The 17,212-nt window shown below is 52.5% G+C and overlaps 8 protein-coding genes across 8 annotated transcripts; 6 read left to right on the top strand and 2 right to left on the bottom strand.

Moving 5' to 3' along the window:
* Nucleotides 1–85: 85 nt before the first annotated feature.
* On the top strand, nucleotides 86–898 carry KD926_002246 (pre-rRNA-processing protein PNO1; the record flags this gene model as incomplete). Its single annotated transcript, XM_053094063.1, has 2 exons — nucleotides 86–167; nucleotides 252–898. The coding sequence occupies 2 exons, from the start codon at nucleotides 86–88 to the stop codon at nucleotides 896–898; spliced, it is 729 nt and encodes a 242-aa protein (XP_052951139.1).
* A 433-nt stretch (nucleotides 899–1,331) lies between these two features.
* On the bottom strand, nucleotides 1,332–2,252 carry KD926_002245 (NmrA/HSCARG family protein; the record flags this gene model as incomplete). Its single annotated transcript, XM_053094061.1, has 1 exon — nucleotides 1,332–2,252. One exon carries the CDS (start codon nucleotides 2,250–2,252, stop codon nucleotides 1,332–1,334), a length of 921 nt encoding a protein of 306 aa, XP_052951138.1.
* Nucleotides 2,253–2,723: 471 nt separating this feature from the next.
* On the top strand, nucleotides 2,724–4,035 carry KD926_002244 (Zn(II)2Cys6 transcription factor domain-containing protein; the record flags this gene model as incomplete). Its single annotated transcript, XM_053094060.1, has 2 exons — nucleotides 2,724–3,294; nucleotides 3,356–4,035. The coding sequence occupies 2 exons, from the start codon at nucleotides 2,724–2,726 to the stop codon at nucleotides 4,033–4,035; spliced, it is 1,251 nt and encodes a 416-aa protein (XP_052951137.1).
* Nucleotides 4,036–4,846: 811 nt separating this feature from the next.
* On the top strand, nucleotides 4,847–5,896 carry KD926_002243 (putative endo-1,4-beta-glucanase; the record flags this gene model as incomplete). Its single annotated transcript, XM_053094059.1, has 1 exon — nucleotides 4,847–5,896. The coding sequence occupies one exon, from the start codon at nucleotides 4,847–4,849 to the stop codon at nucleotides 5,894–5,896; it is 1,050 nt and encodes a 349-aa protein (XP_052951136.1).
* Nucleotides 5,897–6,467: 571 nt separating this feature from the next.
* KD926_002242 (uncharacterized protein) lies at nucleotides 6,468–7,671 on the top strand (the record flags this gene model as incomplete). The annotated part of the gene is made up of 2 exons (XM_053094058.1): nucleotides 6,468–6,659; nucleotides 6,745–7,671. 2 exons carry the CDS (start codon nucleotides 6,468–6,470, stop codon nucleotides 7,669–7,671), a joined length of 1,119 nt encoding a protein of 372 aa, XP_052951135.1.
* A 632-nt stretch (nucleotides 7,672–8,303) lies between these two features.
* Nucleotides 8,304–9,687, top strand: KD926_002241 (putative GPI anchored protein; the record flags this gene model as incomplete). Its single annotated transcript, XM_053094057.1, has 2 exons — nucleotides 8,304–8,985; nucleotides 9,053–9,687. 2 exons carry the CDS (start codon nucleotides 8,304–8,306, stop codon nucleotides 9,685–9,687), a joined length of 1,317 nt encoding a protein of 438 aa, XP_052951134.1.
* Nucleotides 9,688–10,016: 329 nt separating this feature from the next.
* Nucleotides 10,017–11,293, top strand: KD926_002240 (putative mitochondrial 2-oxodicarboxylate carrier protein; the record flags this gene model as incomplete). The annotated part of the gene is made up of 5 exons (XM_053094056.1): nucleotides 10,017–10,088; nucleotides 10,170–10,180; nucleotides 10,249–10,278; nucleotides 10,360–10,443; nucleotides 10,582–11,293. 5 exons carry the CDS (start codon nucleotides 10,017–10,019, stop codon nucleotides 11,291–11,293), a joined length of 909 nt encoding a protein of 302 aa, XP_052951133.1.
* A 1,517-nt stretch (nucleotides 11,294–12,810) lies between these two features.
* KD926_002239 (basic helix-loop-helix domain-containing protein) lies at nucleotides 12,811–14,382 on the bottom strand (the record flags this gene model as incomplete). Its single annotated transcript, XM_053094055.1, has 1 exon — nucleotides 12,811–14,382. The coding sequence occupies one exon, from the start codon at nucleotides 14,380–14,382 to the stop codon at nucleotides 12,811–12,813; it is 1,572 nt and encodes a 523-aa protein (XP_052951132.1).
* Nucleotides 14,383–17,212: the final 2,830 nt, after the last annotated feature.

Here is a 17,212-nt window from a genome sequence, read left to right as displayed (position 1 = left end):
TTGGGCGAAAAAAGAAGAAATCGCGGGCTCTCATCGATCAAAGTCAAAAGTCTTTCCCCCGTCAAACTCTCCAAACAAATCCAAAATGCCTGCTCCCACGGCGCTGCGGCGCACTGAAGACGAACCCGTCATTGACTTCAACACCGGCATCCCCCAGTCCGCCCCTGGTGAGTCTCCGAACGTTTTCTATCTGTCATTCTTTCTGGAAAAAAGAATCTCCCCCGCTAATCGATAAACCCAACCCAAATTAGCCGGCAACAACGACGACGATGAAGTCCTCGTCGACATGGACTCCGCTCCTCCTACCACCCTCCACCTCACCGCGGACTCGAACCCGCAGAACCTCGTGCACATCCAGACCCGCAAGGTGCCCATCCCGCCACACCGATTCACGCCCATCAAGGCGGAGTGGCCGAAGATCTACCCGCCGCTCTGCGACCACCTGAAGCTGCAGGTGCGGATGAACATCAAGAACAAGTCGGTGGAGATGCGCAGCTCGAAGTACACGACAGACTCGGGGGCGCTGCAGAAGGGCGAGGATTTCGTGCGGGCACTGGCATACGGCTTCGACGTGGAGGACGCCATCGCGCTGCTGCGACTAGACGACCTCTTTATCGAGACGTTCGAGATCAAGGACGTCAAGATGACTCTGCAAGGAGACCATCTGGCGCGTGCGATCGGTCGTATTGCCGGCAAGGACGGAAAGATGCGGTACTCGATTGAGAATGCGTCGCGGACGCGTATCGTCCTGGCCGGTCAGAAGGTGCACATTCTGGGCGGGTTCCAGAATATTCGCATGGCCCGGGAAGCCGTCGTCAGCTTGGTGCTGGGTTCGCCACCAGGAAAGGTCTATGGCAACCTGCGGACGATTGCGTCCCGCCGGAAGATGATGATGTGAACGATGAGCTGATTGATCTTTATGTCGATCTGGAGGAGAGCGATTTTGTGGGGGGGTTAATGATTTTCCTTGGGTATTCTCTTTTATTTATCCGCTTCTAACGAACGCTTCGGTCATGGGATTTGAATGTTTTTCAACCAAAAATCATCAGTGCTTGTTGATAGAATATCTTAAGTGGCGCATACACGGTCTGATCTGAATTTACTACTTTTCAAACATTTTTATCTTTATCATTTATGAGGTTGGACAGAGTGAACAGGAGTATACAAGAACAAGAACGGTCAGAACGAAAGAATACTTGCTAAGGGCAATGGGGATCTAGGGACGAACTCTACACCAGGATTTATCTAATGGGAATTGTAGATGTGGAAAATGTGTTATGAATATTCGATGCTGAACGAGGTACTAGAAAACATGCTGCCTGAGGAACGAATCAAATGGAGTACGTCTTCTCGACGCTCTCCTTCTTCCGCTCCAAGAATCCCTTAAAACTCCCCAGCGGAATTCCCCACGCCTTCAACTCCTCCATATTCACAAATTTATGCATGTCGCGCATCGCCAACTGCCCCCCAATCATCGGATTCACGGCCAACTGCGCATCCACCTCTTCCTGCCTCAGAAACTCCGCCTTAAACTGCCGACCCGTCGCTTGGGCCAGCTCCTTCAAGATATCCTCCACAGACAACAATTCAGACGCCAGATCGATTTCTTTCGCATGGAACCGCTGCGAATTCGAGAGGGCCTCGGCAGCAAACCGCCCGATGTCGTTGGGGTCCACGTTCGGCACAAGATTCTCCTTCGTCAGGGCCGTGGTCCAGACGCCCGTCTCGACCAACCCGGGATACAAGAATTTCACCAGGGGCAGGAGGAAGTTCGACATGAAGTTGGCCGGGCGCAGAATGGTCCAAGAAGTGAACCCCGCGGCGCGGACTTCGTTCTCAATAGCTTGTTTGCTCAGGATCACCTTGCCTACAAAGCCGTTGGCATCCCAGTACGTGAGACGTTCGGGCTCGTTGGCGGCGAATCCGCTGGAGTAAACGATTTGATCCACGCCGGATGCTTTGGCGATGGAGAGAATCCGGCGGGCTTGTTCGAGTTCGAGTTTTTCGTTCGAGAAGTCGGGCGAGAGGTTAAGGAAAAGACCTGTGCAGCCTTCCAGGCCTCTCCGGAGGGATTCTTCGTCGTCGTAATTTCCCTGGGTGACGGTGACTCCGACTTCTTGGAGTTTTTGGCCACCATGAGAGTTGGGATCGCGGACGATAGCATGCACCGAGACGCCCTTTTGGAGAAGGTGGTAGATGACGGCGCCGCCTTGGGTGCCGGTCGCTCCGCAGACGAAGATTTTGGTAGTCATTTTTTTTTTTTTTTTTTTTTCAAGGTATGAGGAATGGATGGATATATGAGTGGAGGGTTGAATTTGTGGAATAGATGATTGATTGAGGTGGAAAAGATGGATTGGAAATGGTGGTTTGGGGGAGTGGAAGAAGGTGTTCCTCTGTACCTTTATATACTCCCCCGGACCTCCAGGCTCAGACCCTCGCTGATCTACATTTTGCATTCCACGATATGCACCCGGACAGCTGATGGAGTCGATATTGCGGCAATCGCGCGGAACTCTCCACTTTACAAGTATGAAGATACGATGCTGATTGGCATGAGACGTGCAGCCTGATCGATTAGCGTGCGGAACTCCGCCCTTCCAGACTCCACCGGCGGCGCTCCCTTGTTTTCCTGTCCACGTCCAACTGCGCTTTCCCACCCCTTCCTGTCTGGAAGAACGGAGTAGAGGATCCAAGTGCCACGGGTTATTGAGCTGCTTGTCGAAATGCCGTCTTCCAATTCGTCCAAAGAGCGATCCAATCCCCCACCGCGGCGGAAGTCCTGTGAAGCGTGCAAAATCGCCAAGCGACGCTGCGATCTCGCCTTTCCGGCCTGTTTTCGATGTGCGCGAAGGAATTTGACTTGCGTCTATCCCGGCAAGCAACCGGCAGTATTCCAGGACCCGGCGCTTGATGTACTCTCGATGATCGACCAGTCCCAGGATCTGCCGCCCTTTCCTTCCGTGGTATCTCACTGTCCCCCGGAATTCAACCTCTCAGCCTTGTCGGATCTAGAACCTCCGGGATTTGCTATGCTGAATCAGGAGAGGGATCATTCTTTGACTGCTTCGCCAGATCTCTTTCATAATTATCACCAGTCTATTGTGCAGGCACCTAGGACCGAAACGGTGATACTGCGAACGAGGTCATCGACCCCGATATCAAGTGTCATAGCTCAACGACTGCAATTTTCCATCGATATGCTCAAGAATGCCCCTCGTATGATGGTGCTGGAGAACCAGACCCCGTGGTGCCACTCTCAGCTCTATAAAGATGGAATGCCTCGGGTTATGCAGGGTAAGTAAATCCGAAACAAGCTAGAACAATGCGAAGCGAATCTAAATCGGTGGGTGTCCAGATGCCTTCTCTTGTTGTGCTATGTACATGGCAAGGAACGATGTAAATGTACCAGTCATATTGGCTTCTTTCAAGACACGCATCCAGGATCTTCTCTCTTCCAGTCCGCCCATAACCCCTCTGGAGGCTTTGGCCCACACCCAGGCCTTGCTTCTCTACCAAATAATGCGCCTTTTCGATGGGGACATCCAGGCCCGCGCTTCTGCAGAACCCCTCATCTCGACGTTAGAATCATCAGCCCTCTCGCTCCTCCAGTACATCCACTTCCCGGATCCCCTGGAGCCGGAGACCACCTTTCCTGGCTCCATCGAGCCAGTCATGGAGTTCTGGACCTCATGGGTCTTCCAGGAGTCCGCACGGCGCACGGTCCTAGTCACCTTCTACTTCACCCAAATCCACCGGCTTCTTCACGACGACCCGAATATGCAGTGTGATGGCCGACTAGGACTCGTTCATTCCTGGTACTTCTCGGCAGAGCTGTGGCATGCCCAGAGCGCATTCGACTTTGCGGTGGCCTGGACTGAAAAGGAGCATTTTATTGTCTACGATGCCAATTTCTCGGACGTATTACAACGGGCGCGACCGACGGATGTGGACCTGTTCGGGCGAATGCTGTTGAGTGCAGTCTTGGGCATCGACGAGATTCGCGCGTGGTTTTACTCAAGGGGTGCGATTCTTTAGATATTTGGGAGTGGGATGATGTCCGAGCGGCATAAGCCTTTATGGAAGAAGTGTTCAGACGATTATCTCCATCGGAGCAGTTGACCGCATTTCCGAGGTGCAGATTCCATCGACTCCGGGGTTTATCCAAGCGAAGAGTCCAGGCCTGTGAATTTTGCCGATGATGTCGGCATTCTAATCCTCCATGTGGTATGTAAACCGCCCACATTCAGTACCCCACAAACATTCTCTGGGCTAGGGCCTCCCCTCCATTCCACTTCCTCCAGGATACCCCATACCCCACGGACAGCGTACTGATTCAATTCAAAGCCACCGGTTGTGATCCGTTCTCAAAACGGTCTAGACTGAAGAAGATGTATGCACGCCACTCCAGAATCACCTCCGTGGGGAAACAAGACTAGTTCTGCAGAACACCTTAATTGCAACCCATCTGCCACTACATCCTTTCTTTCTTCTCCGTCTGGGCATTTTTGGACGTTGATTCTATCGCACGGCATTGTCCGGAATTTTAGATTAAACGTCGTATCTCGGTGTTGCTCCCACCAATCTAGCGCTGGTGGCGCTTGTCATGCTCATTTTCATGATGGAATAGGGAGTTGCATCTGCCACCCTTTCTCTTTCTTGGTGGACAACTTGAGTTTGCATGTAAGTCGCAATGAGGATGACCACTGAAGATACCGTTGCAGACCAATCTACCGGATAAATATGACCTGGATTCGCATATATAAACGACCTCTTCATCCCCAATCCAAACTCTCTTATTCACTACTCAACCAACATCATCTCAAACAGTTCCTTGAGTAAGACCAAAATGCATACCATTTCCTTCATCATCACTACTCTCCTCGCCACCCACGCCGCTGGACACGGTCATGTCACCAACGTGGTCGTCAATGGCGTCTCCTACCGCGGTTTCGACATCAATTCGGACCCCTACAACTCCAATCCTCCAGTAGTTATCGCCTGGAGCACCCCCAACACTGCCAACGGCTTCATTTCCCCGGACGCCTTCACCTCCGCCGATGTGATCTGCCACCTGGACGCCAAAAACGCTCGCGGCCATGCTGTCGTCGCTGCTGGCGATAAACTCAGCATTCAATGGACCGAGTGGCCCGATAGCCACCACGGACCCGTCGTCGACTACCTGGCATCGTGCGGCTCCAGCTGCGAGACCGTCGACAAGACGACTCTGGAATTCTTCAAGATAAGCGGCGTCGGGCTGGTCGACGGCTCGACGGTTCCCGGGGTCTGGGGTGACGACCAACTCATCGCGAACAACAACAGCTGGATGGTTCAGATCCCGTCGACCATTGCGCCGGGTAACTACGTGCTGCGACACGAGCTGATTGCCTTGCACGGTGCATTCAGCGAGAACGGTGCCCAGAATTACATGCAGTGCTTCAACTTGCAGATTACCGGGTCAGGCACTGCGAAACCCTCCGGTGTGCTAGGTACCAATCTCTATAAGCCCACAGACCCGGGTATTCTGGTCGATATCTACAAGTCGCTATCGACCTACGTGGTTCCGGGCCCGACCCCCATCCAGGGAGCTTCATCGATTGTGCAGTCAAGCTCGAAAATCACGGCGTCGGGCACTCCAGTAACCGGGTCTGGCGGCGGCGACACTACTACTACGGGGGGTGCGACGACTACGACGCTGAGCACCACCACGAGACTTACCACGACCACCACGACCAGTGCGACGAGGACCACGACGGCTGGGGGCACCGTTACTTCGGTGCAGTCGAACTACGGCCAGTGCGGTGGAAATGGATGGGCTGGTCCGACGGCCTGCTCGACTGGCGCAACTTGCACTTCTTACAATGACTTCTATTCGCAGTGCTTGCCGACGGCAACTTGATTGAATAGCCCCGGGGATTTGGTATGTCTGGGATGGGCTTCGGCTTTATGTGTGGATGGTCTTAGCCATGTTGGGAATTTAATTGGGGATCTATATTGCCTTTGCTTATGTTGTTCTATATGTTGACCCTCTCTAGCCAAATCTTTTTGTCCTTTAGGGCTCACCACAGATTTCCAATTAATCAGTATTAGGACACTGTTGCTCTTCATACAGATTAAGTAGATGAGGCATACGGTGAAGACATGAATATCATTTGCCTCCCCAAGAATGATTATACCATACATGATCATGCACCGTGATTCCCCGTGCTTGTCTTCACGATGATCAAAACAATTTCTCCGATCCTCCCTAACACATACAGCCTCACGCTCGTGTTTTTCTGCCTTCATCCTGGTCATCGTAACCTCAAAGTCTCGGCGTAACGTTACACTTTTCACCTTCTAGACTTGTCTTTCCTCCACTCTCTCCTCTTCTCTCTAACCATTTCCCACCGATTGAACACACTCGCTTTCAAAACCAACCGAAGCCCTGACCTTGTGTAATCCATCTTCTATCTAAGTTTCCAGCAATCATGTTTCTCGATCAGATCCTCAATGCTTTCTGCGGAATGCTGCTGCACTATTTGAATATAGTCCTCTATGCCAGCAGCGACAATTACATGTTTATCGAAGCGGAAAGGCTGCTTCATGAATTCACTCGCCGCGACGCATCCATCGTCTCTCTCTTTATCATGCCCGTCTTCGCGGAGGTCCTTAAGGCTTTTGTAAGTCCATTGCCTCATCCTTTGGATCTGATTTCAACCGTTGAAACTAATCTAATCGTCATGTCTGCGTCTGCAATGTCTCCAGATCCATTACTTCTTGGGCCACATCCTGACCTTGGTCATGATTCTCGAGGCCGAGACCCTGCATACCCACTCATCTACTTTGATGCAAGTCAGCACCGGTAGCCCAAGCATCCCAGCCCCAGTCTCTCGCAGCATCTTGAGCGCCTGCATCTTCCTGGTCCGCACCGCCGGCCTGCGCGTCTTCTTCAAAGGCATCAGAGCAGCCATCGTCTACCGCGCCTCCTTCCTCCTCACAACCCTCTTCATCGAAAAGATCGAGCGTCTCATGATATGCCCCCGTTCCTTCGCGCCGTTCGTCGCGCGTGTCCTCTCCACCGTCTTCCTCAGCAACCTCCATCTCGCATGGACCCAGGCCACGATCTGCATACCCTCTTCTGCGCTCGTCTTGTCTGCGCCGAGATCTGCGTCATTCGACCAGCCTCCTTCCTGGCGCATTCTTGCCCTTCCGTCCCTTTTCTTCGCCATCGTGCAGATCCTGATGGACCTACTGCCTCGCATCCTCCTCCGCGTCCTCATCACCCTGATCCCGGAACCCGAACGCACCGCTTCCCCCTGGAAAGCCAAACTCGCGTCCCAGATCCTCATCACAGTCTGTCGTCTTGCTCTGCACTTCCCTGCTCTCACGGCCCTCACCCTCATCGAAGTTCGTCTCCTCCCGGACCTAGAGAACACAATCGTCCCGTCGATTCGAGGCCGAGGCGCCAGAATGAGCGAGCTCGGTGCATTAGGAGTTACCAGCCCGTATGCGAGACCCGGATCGGGTTTTTTCTGGGACGTGGGCGCTAGTTTCGGCGCTGGTGACGGTCCTGGACTGCATACTCGACTTGGTTTGGATCTTGTCCGGTGGACTACGGTTCTTTGGCTCTGCAAGCTTCATGTGAAGAACTGTCTATTGCAGTTTGCTGTGGAGGTGTTGTTGGGGAGGTAGAGTTGTTTTTTGATCTGGGTTGTAACTTCTTTTTTTTTTCTTAACTTTCTTTCTTTCGATGACCTCGTGTCTGGTTTACTCTCAACGTATGTATGTGGTGGCTGGAGTGTTCTTGTTTGGGCCAATATACTAGTACTATCATGTGTGCGAGTGGCTAGGAGTTCATCTATGGGGATGGTCCTTTATGGGCTATTCTTCTCTGTAGACAGAAAGAACTAAAAGCCAAGTTGAACTTGGTGATATGTGTTAGTAGGGTTGGTCGAGCTCACTAAGATAGCCACTGTATTTGGTGCCTGAGATTTCAGGCATCAGACCATCGCGACCAAGCTGCAAGATGATCGCCCATTCATCGATCCTAGAGAATCCGATCACATTTTCGATTGAAGCGATTTAGCAAACATCTGCCTCGTTTTCTCGAGGTCTCCCAGTGAGAAAGGTCTACTCCGTATGCTCACCGTACTCTGTAGAAAAGTGGGTGAAACAGTATTGCGGATACCAAGCGGTAAATACGCCCAGCCATCGGAATTAATTAAATTAAGTCTCGATCCATCCTGGTCGTCTTCCATGTCTCGTGCACAATTCATTGTGTGACTTTACTTGCTCTTTCCTCGCTATATTGTTCATCAGTCGCGATGCTTTTCACCCCTCTACTAGTCGGGCTGGGCCCGGCCTTTGCGAGGTCGGTGGCAGCACATACCGATCCAGTCGATACCCATGCCAACCTGTCGCAGATCCCCGATGACATTCTGCAGCGGAATGCGGTCATTCAGACCCATCTCGCCCAGCGACCGGTGCGCGGCGTGAAGAAGATGAGTAACGACGAAGGCGAGAAGTTCTTCTTGGATTACTGGTACTTCGAGGAGGATGCGGTGGACGGCAATGCAAACACCACCACCGAACGACTACAAGAGCGACAAGAGACAGCTACGAACGAGCATCTCGCGACCAAGGAACAACTCGACCTCCAGCCGCGATCGTATCCCCATCACCCGTCGCTTTTACTGAATCGTCGGGACGAGGCGAGCGACACTCATGGCTGGATGGCGGCGCAGTTCTCACCGCTGTTTCGTAGAGATTTTAAATGTCCGGCCAACACGTTCTCCTGCGCCTCAATCGATCGCCCCAACAGTTGCTGCAATGCCGGCGATACCTGCGAGTTGGTGAAAGACACCGGGTCCGGCGATGTGGGATGCTGCCCGACTGGACAGGACTGCTCGGGCACGATTGGGAAGTGCCAGCAGGGGTATTCGAGTTGCTCGGCGTCGCAGGGCGGCGGTTGTTGTATCCCGGGTTATGACTGTGTTAGCGGTGGCTGTGAGTTATTCTTTGTTTTGTTGGCTGTTTTCTATATTCGGTTCTCATCTGACACATCTTCCTCCAGGTGCCAGAGTCTATACGATCACCATCACGGTGTCCTCGTCCGTGATGTTATCTACTTCCACCCAGACAGTCCCCGCGACAACCACGGTCGAGTACAACACCACTACCACCAGCCGGAGTACCCGTAGTACTGCATCTTCTAGCAGCACGGACACCAAGTCGACCGGGGATCTGTCCCCGCCCGCTCGACCCACGAGTGTCTCGACAGCCACTACTTCCCACGCCAGGGAAACAGGCGACGTGTGCCCCCTTGGATTCTACGCATGTTCGGCGGTGTATCGCGGAGGATGCTGTCAGACCGGACGCGACTGCGACATGACCTCGTGTCCCTCCACGCGATCCACGACCATCACCTCCAATGATCGCACGATCGTGGTTCCGGTCGAGACGACGGAGGCGACGGCGACGAGCGGCGGACGGTGCGCAACTGGCTGGTTCAGCTGCGCGGACACCGCAGGCGGAGGGTGTTGCCCGTCGGGATATGCGTGCGGTTCGAGCTGTACCGCTCAAGCGACGGCGACGGCGACGGGCACCGTAGCAAAGGAGGAGCCGACCAACGCGGCGAGTCGGAATTGGTCCGAATGGACGAGGATAGTGGGGGTTGGCATGGTGGGAATGATCTGGACGATGGGATGAACTGGAAATATATGATCTATGACCGACGCGACCATGAAACTGATAGAATAATGACCATGATGGAGTATCAGAGTAAACGATATGAAGATAAAAAGAAAGAAAGAAAGACCCGCGGCAGAACGAAAAAGGTTCCCCGCGTGGGCACGTGGGGCCGGGCGTGAGTTTTCCCCTTCGGGAGATTCCCCGGTGAATCCAACTTCTTCCCTTCTCCTCTTCTCCTCCTCCTCCCCTTCCTTTCCTTCTCTTCCTCCCGTCAATCGTCTTCCCTCTTTCTTTTCCTTCCCTTCTCCTTTCCTCTCTCTCCATCTATCTTCTTCCCCTCCATCATCATGTCGGAAAACCAGAAGCCTCTCCCCTTCATCTACCAGTTCGCCGCCGGCGCGGTGGCTGGTGTGTCGGAGGTACGTTCTCCTCACCGGGGCCTATCCAGGCTAGGTAGACTAGTAGCCGTATGACTAACAGTCGACTGACTCGATATCCAGATTCTCGTCATGTACGCCAATTCCAGCTAATTCCAGTCAATCTGCGCGACCCCTTTGCTAACCATGGATTCGCCTTCAGGTACCCATTGGATGTGGTCAAGACCCGAGTGTAAGAACTTACCCGCCGGCATTGTCGCCGAACCGACCAACAACGCACCTTGACGTGTCTGACACACAATCATCCCCATAGTCAACTACAGACCAGCGCCGCGACCGGTGAGGAGGCCTACAATGGCATGTTCGATTGCATGCGCAAGATCGTCAAGCATGAAGGGTACGTTCTCGTCCTCCTCGCACCAACACCCACCACCAAAATCCGAGCCGTCCCGGTCTCGTTCCCAATCCAACCGACCACCCTAGTCTCGTCTCTCAACCCCGGCCGTTAACGCGATGTTACCTATTCTACGTGTAGCTTCTCCCGTCTATACCGCGGTATTAGCGCTCCCATCCTGATGGAAGCGCCCAAGCGTGCGACCAAGTTCGCCGCCAACGACAGCTGGGGATCGTTCTACCGGGGTCTCTTCGGCGTGGAGAAGCAGAACCAGAGTCTGGCCGTGCTCACGGGTGCCACGGCCGGTGCGACCGAGTCCTTCGTCGTGGTGCCCTTCGAGCTGGTCAAGATCCGTCTGCAGGACCGCGCCTCGGCCGGCAAGTACAACGGCATGCTGGACGTGGTGAAGAAGATCGTCCAGACCGAGGGTCCCCTGGCCATGTACAACGGTCTGGAGTCGACCCTGTGGCGTCACATCCTCTGGAACAGTGGTTACTTCGGCTGTATCTTCCAGGTGCGCGAGCAGCTGCCCGCCGCCGAGCCGGGCAACAAGGCCCAGCAGACCCGTAACGACCTCCTGGCCGGTTCCATCGGTGGTACGGCCGGTACCATCCTCAACACCCCCATGGACGTCGTCAAGTCGCGCATCCAGAACAGCCCCAAGGTCCCCGGCCAGGTGCCCAAGTACAACTGGGCCTGGCCCGCCGTCGGCACCGTCATGAAGGAGGAGGGATTCGCTGCCCTGTACAAGGGATTCCTTCCCAAGGTGCTCCGTCTCGGTCCTGGTGGTGGTATCCTGCTGGTGGTGTTCACCGGTGTCATGGATTTCTTCCGCCAGATGCGGGGCGAGTAAAAATGTTTGATATCTTTCGTTTATTTTTGCTATGTTGGCAGCTTGTCTTTGTTCATTTCCAAAATTCTAGACCTTCGGTGGTTTTCTCTCTCCCTCTCTCCCTCTTTATACCTACCTCTCTCTTTCGATTTCTTTTTTGCAAATAGATCGACTTCTGTTTTAGATTGTGCGATTGAAGAATGTTCGTCTCGTGACTGACTACCTATACATCTACATTGTCTGTCTCTACCTGTATGTCTATCTGTCTTTTGTCTATCTATGTTCTGTGTTTATTGTGTCCTCGTGATGATGAATTTAGATGTACGTCTCAGACTCAATACCCAATTTCTCTTCATCAGTGACTTCGCCATCTTCTCTCCTTAGATGCTATACATGATACACAGTGTGTACAAGTGCATAAATTAGTGAATGAATGAGGTGGTCAGTCAGTCAGTCGATATGTAAGGATAAACTTTAGACTAAAATCCATGAATGAATCAACTCTTTAGTATGTTCCTTACCTACCTACTCGATAGGTAGTATGTTCGAGAAAAAGAGCAGGCTTCAAGGAATAACAACTTTACGACGCATTGGTAGATCCATACCCCTGGGTTACGACCGAAGGCAATATTTAGAATATCATGACTATAATAGATGGCAATTTAAAAAGGATACTCTGAAATTCAGCGTTACGGTTAATTCGTCATTCCCTGACTAAGGGGCATCGATGGGCATTACACGTCACGTCAAGTCAAAATGTACAAAAATCAAGAACCATGGTTAATGCAAAGCCGACGAACCGATCAAAAAAATAAGAAACAGAAGATAATCAAGTTATATGGAGCAAGCAAGTACATAACCCGTAGAATAGATAACAACCGAGATGAGAACGAGGCAAAGCAAGCAGGCAAAGAATATTAGAGCAGCAAAAGGAAAAGGGTATCGATGAAAAAGAAAAGATAAATAAAAATGAAAGAGACTCAGACAAAAGCAGAGGTAGCAAAGGGGGAAAGCACAGCTCAACCGGGGAAGGCGCGGCCTCAACCCGGGGATCGCGGAAGGAATGACCCGACTAATGCTGGATTCAATCTAGGCCACCCAGGGAGCAATGAAGACAAGAGATCTGGGCAACATGTATGCAGTAAGTAATAGGAAAAGGGGAGAGAGAAGCAAAATTAACATAGTCCGACCCAGAATAAACTCATGAATATCACAACGAAGTCGAAAGCCATAGAATAAAAGATAATCATAATCAAGACGAAAATCAAGCTTCACAGGTAATAACAACAAGAGAAGGACAGAACCGATCAATCCATAACCCATAGAAAACAAAGCAATTAAAGCTCACCCTAAAACAAAAACCAACTGAGAGCGCGTTCATTAAAAGTCGGATATGAATATGTCAAGACTTCCGTGTTCGCCGGTTCCGTTAGACGCCGTTTGTATGCAACAGGTCATGGCATGTGTTCGTAGATGTATCGGATAGTACTTTGGAAGATGACATGAGCCTGAATAGGTCCTAGAACCCCATTTCGGCTCTAGTTGATCTCCATGGCGTATTCATCCTCCTCCTTGAAGCTCATTCCGGCGTGTCCCGAGGTACTCCAGTATTGCGCCTGGCCAGCGCCGCTGTGGGTGCTGCTACCGCCACTGTTGTAGGACGGGCTAAGGCTCTGAGGGCTCAAGCCGCCGTTACCAGAGACAGCATCTCCGGCCATGTTCGTGTGTTTCGGCACCCGGAGACCGGTCCCGGGGGCTCGGCTGTAGCTGAAAGAGCTGGGGTCGTTCTTCTCGAGCGCATCAAGGATTTCGGTCCGCATCCGCTTCTCTTCTTCCGTCTGCTCGAAGGGCCACGTTCCCCCAAGGCTGCTGATCAGCTCGGCTAACTCAGCCTCCTGCTGGTGCTTCACATGCAGAGCCCACATAAGGTCCCTCATCCATCCCACGGCGCCGTTCAGGATGTCACCTTTGTTGGGACCTTTCTCCTTCTCCTCGATGGGGAGACCCATAGTGATGTTACCCGCCGTTGCGCGACGGCCATTGCCGCCTGCCAACAGAGACGTGGCGGCATTAGGGTTGGCTCCCGTAGCAGACATGGTCGTGTTGTTCACCAGCTGCTTCCGAACCTTGTCATCCTCCAGTCGGTGCTGAGGGACCAAGTGCGAGAGATCCTGAATCCGCTCGTTGATGTTGTCCCGCCGGCGGCGCTCAACTAGGTTATGAGAGGCCCTGCGGCGACGTCGCTTGGCTTCCTGCGATTCCAGATCCTGCGTGCTACCGGGCATGTGACCGTCAACCTTGGCCGGCAAGGAAGCATGTTTGCCCGATTTGAGGATCTCGGAGATCCCGGCGTGGTGAGGATGACTGGGGGACGAGATAGGAGATTCTACATACGAATGGGCGCTTCCAGGCGTCCCATCCCACTGGTTGGAGAGGGTCTTCTGATGGCGGTGCTGAAGTCCTGTGCGAATGGGCTGGGTGGGGAAGCTCCCGGATTCGGGGGTACCAAGAGTCAAAGCGCCCAGGGCCGGGGTCTTGGGGGTCATAGGGATGCGGCCATCCGCGGAGCGATCCACGGTCTGGAGGCTGGGTCGTGTCTTGCCATTCAGGTAGCTTTGCTCGAAGTGGGAGCCAGCACTCTGCATGTGGGGAGTAGGCTGCTGTCCCTGTTGGTTCATGGGCCGGAATTGGTCATAGTTAAAACTGTTATGCATGAAGGGGCTATTCATGGGAGCTCCTTCCGGGGTATTGGAATACATCTGCGACATCTGGCCGGGGTGGCTCATGGAAATCCCGGCACTGGAGTGGGTCTGATCCTGGAGGAAGTTCATGCTATCGGGGCGCTGAATCCCGTTGTGGCCGTTGATTTCCAAGTCCAGTAATTCATCGGTGTCAATGCCAGAGTTCCCGAAGTTGAAGCTCGAGGACATGTTCTGTTGAGAGCCAAATGGGTAAGACATGAATCCACCATTCTGCATGGTAAGTTCTGAGGGGTCAACACCGTCGGTGTTGCCAAATTGATTGGACATGTAGCCGGAATGCGACATCATGAAATGGTCACTGTTGTGCTCGTCAGGGTCACTCTTTATGAATATGCTCGTTTCGGTCATAGTGGAGCGAGCATGTACAAATCCCGGACACAAGGCCGAGACGACGTTTCCACAGGGAACCCCTTACAGTCGGAGATCCAAAACTCACGGGCGAGAGCACGAAAAGAGACCAAAAAAAAAAGGATCGGTGAAATCCGATCCAACTAGCGAGTTCGTTCCAAATTCAGTGCAACACCAAGCGTCGCAAATGGTATATTCGAGTCACTTCAAGTCGAGGTAACGATAATAGGATTCGATGAGGGAAAGATGCTAAGAACTAGCAAGTGAGACTGAGTCACCGAGCCAAGGCATCAAAAGCGGGCAAGAAGAAAAAGAGTTGCGTCTAAAGTCCTGAAGAAGGCGGATCTAGTTAATATAGCTATTCTTCTCCATTCAACGGGAATGGATGCCAACAAGGTCCCGTCGAGGATGCCAAAAATGTGAGGAGGGGCGAACTGAGACACTCACCAGGAGAAGATGGGGGAACCGGGCGGTAGAAACACACCTCCCCCTTGATGGTGATGATGGAATGCAATTGGTTGTAAGAATGAGATGACTCGAGGCGGATGCGAGGGGGTTCGTTGATGCCAAAAACGAATGGCAAGGCTTAGGCAGACGGATGAGGGTGGTTTAAAAAGAAGAAGGGGGAAAAAAGTATGAGTCGAAAGCGGACAGGTCGGCAAATGCCAGTATCGTGGGTGGAATTCTAAGTCCAATAGGCGGCAGCGCCGGGTGGCGTCGATCGCACAAAGATGGAAATAGGGGACAAGTCTGGAAAATTCTACCGTGAGCGACCAGGAATATGGGGTAACAAAGTCAATCCAGACGCAAAAAGCAGGACAAATTCAGGACAAATTAGGGGATCGCGGCCATAAGCGAGACAACCAGAAGGAAATCCAGAGTCCAAAGGCCGGCACGATGGGTCCGCGGAGACTGACGGGCTGGAACAGTGCGATAAGACGAGGGAAGAGAGAGGGAGAGGGAGAAGGACCGGCCGAGTCGGACAAAGTCCCGAAGCTGGAGTTCTGCCCGGATCTGGCTCTCACAGTACTTCTGGGAGGGGGGGAGAACAAGATGTCGGCCGACTCTTTCACACAGTCTTTGTAGGTATATGGGTAGCACAAGAAGAGGGGGGAAAGGGAGGGAGAATAGCTGGTGTGGAGAGATGGAGAAAGAGGAAGCGATCACGGATGGAGCAATTGATTGATTATTGGAGCAAGCAGGGCCGGTGGGGTTTTTTGGCGCCAAAGCAGAGAGAGAAGAAGGAGAGTCAAAGAAAAAGAGGGGCGGTGAGCCCCGAGCAGCCAGGGCGGTGGAGCGCGGCATTACGGACTTATCCGCAAAGTATCCTCGACCGATGGCGATGACCAGGCACCAACCAGCCAGGAACTGCAGATTGCTTTTTCTTCGGTTGCCTGCTCACTTCATTGGACTGCGCCTGGGTTTTCCCCTGTCGTTGGGTTCTCTCTCTTTCTCTGTCTCTGTCTCATTCTCTTTCTTGCCTCGCCCGGATTCCGGCGCTCCGCCTCGGTCCAACCAGGAACTGAGTTCTCCCCGCCTCGGGGTCTGTGAGTCTGTGAGACAGTCTGGGATCCAAATCGTTGCCCCGCGGCGGCTCAGCCTTTTCGGGCATGTCTGGGCCACTTTGCCCGTCGAATAAGCAGCCCCGCAACGCGTTCCTCAAGGAGTTGCCATCCGTGTCGCCTTCCATTCTCCCCGCTCAGTCAAGCAGGCAGTATGCAGGGTTCGGGGATGAAGCCCGCAGTCAATTTGGTTTGCGGTGAACCCGGAGAATAATCGGAGTTGAGAAAAAAGAAAGCACGAAGAAGAACACAGGCCCGCCAGTCTCTCGCGGTGAGGGTTCTTATGCGCGCAGTGTGCAGGTGGGTGAAAAGCGCAAGATTTGAATGGAACAAGGAAAGAAACGCGAGACAGAAAAAGAAAAGAAGAGAATAAATGTTCACTTGCCGCTTGAGATATGGATAGATGATCCAGCTAGTTGGGCGATTGAACTGTGTTCCTGAAGAGAACAGATCAGTCAGATCGGCTACCTGGTCATCGCGGTGGGGACCGAAGTATATATAGGAAAACAGCCACCACGGAGAGACCGGAAACAGGGGAGAAGGGGAGAAGCGATCAGGGAGAAGAAGAAACGAGCAGAAACGAGGGAAAAAGCAAGGAAATGGTTCGGTTGCGAACTTACATGCACCCTGCTGGATTCCGAGAGTCGCAAAGACCAAGAGGCTCGAGCTCAAGCGGTAAGTGAGTACGAGCAGAAGAGTCGGGTCAGGTTATCCTTTCTTTATCACCAGGAACCTTGTCTGGCTGGAGCCCATGAGGGGGTAGGAGCAAAAGAAATAACCAAAAGTTGCGTGGATGGTTGCAGTACGATAAACCAACTTCGTCCAAGCGCGATGGCGGCAGAGCTGAAGCGAGACAGAGAATTGGAATCAAATGAGAATCCAGAGAAAGGTCGGGAGGTCGAACGAGCGAGGGAATGGAGGCTTTAAAGGGCACTCGAGGCGTTCTCCATCGGCTCTCATTTGATATATCACAGCGATGGTCATGCAGGCTGTCGATCCTCAAATCGACGAGGCTTGATAAACTCGCGACGGGAATTACGTGCGTCGCTCTTCCTTCTTCAACGGGGGAATCGGGAATCGTAAATTGATTGAATTTATTTTTATTGTTTAGAATGAAAAAGGAAAAAGAAAAAAAGAAAATACAAAAAATACAAAAAATGACAATGATAATAATCAAAAAATAAAAAACCAAAAAACATCATTGGCGAAAGGGAGGGGAAGGTGCGTGAGGGGGGGCCCGACGACTCCACTGAACACCGGCGAACTAA

The sequence above is a fragment of the Aspergillus affinis genome, assembly GCF_023601865.1.
Source record: "Aspergillus affinis strain CMG 70 chromosome Unknown NODE_148_length_81065_cov_85_020028, whole genome shotgun sequence".
Classification (NCBI taxonomy): domain Eukaryota; kingdom Fungi; phylum Ascomycota; class Eurotiomycetes; order Eurotiales; family Aspergillaceae; genus Aspergillus; species Aspergillus affinis.
This window is presented reverse-complemented; position numbering and strand designations above follow the sequence as displayed.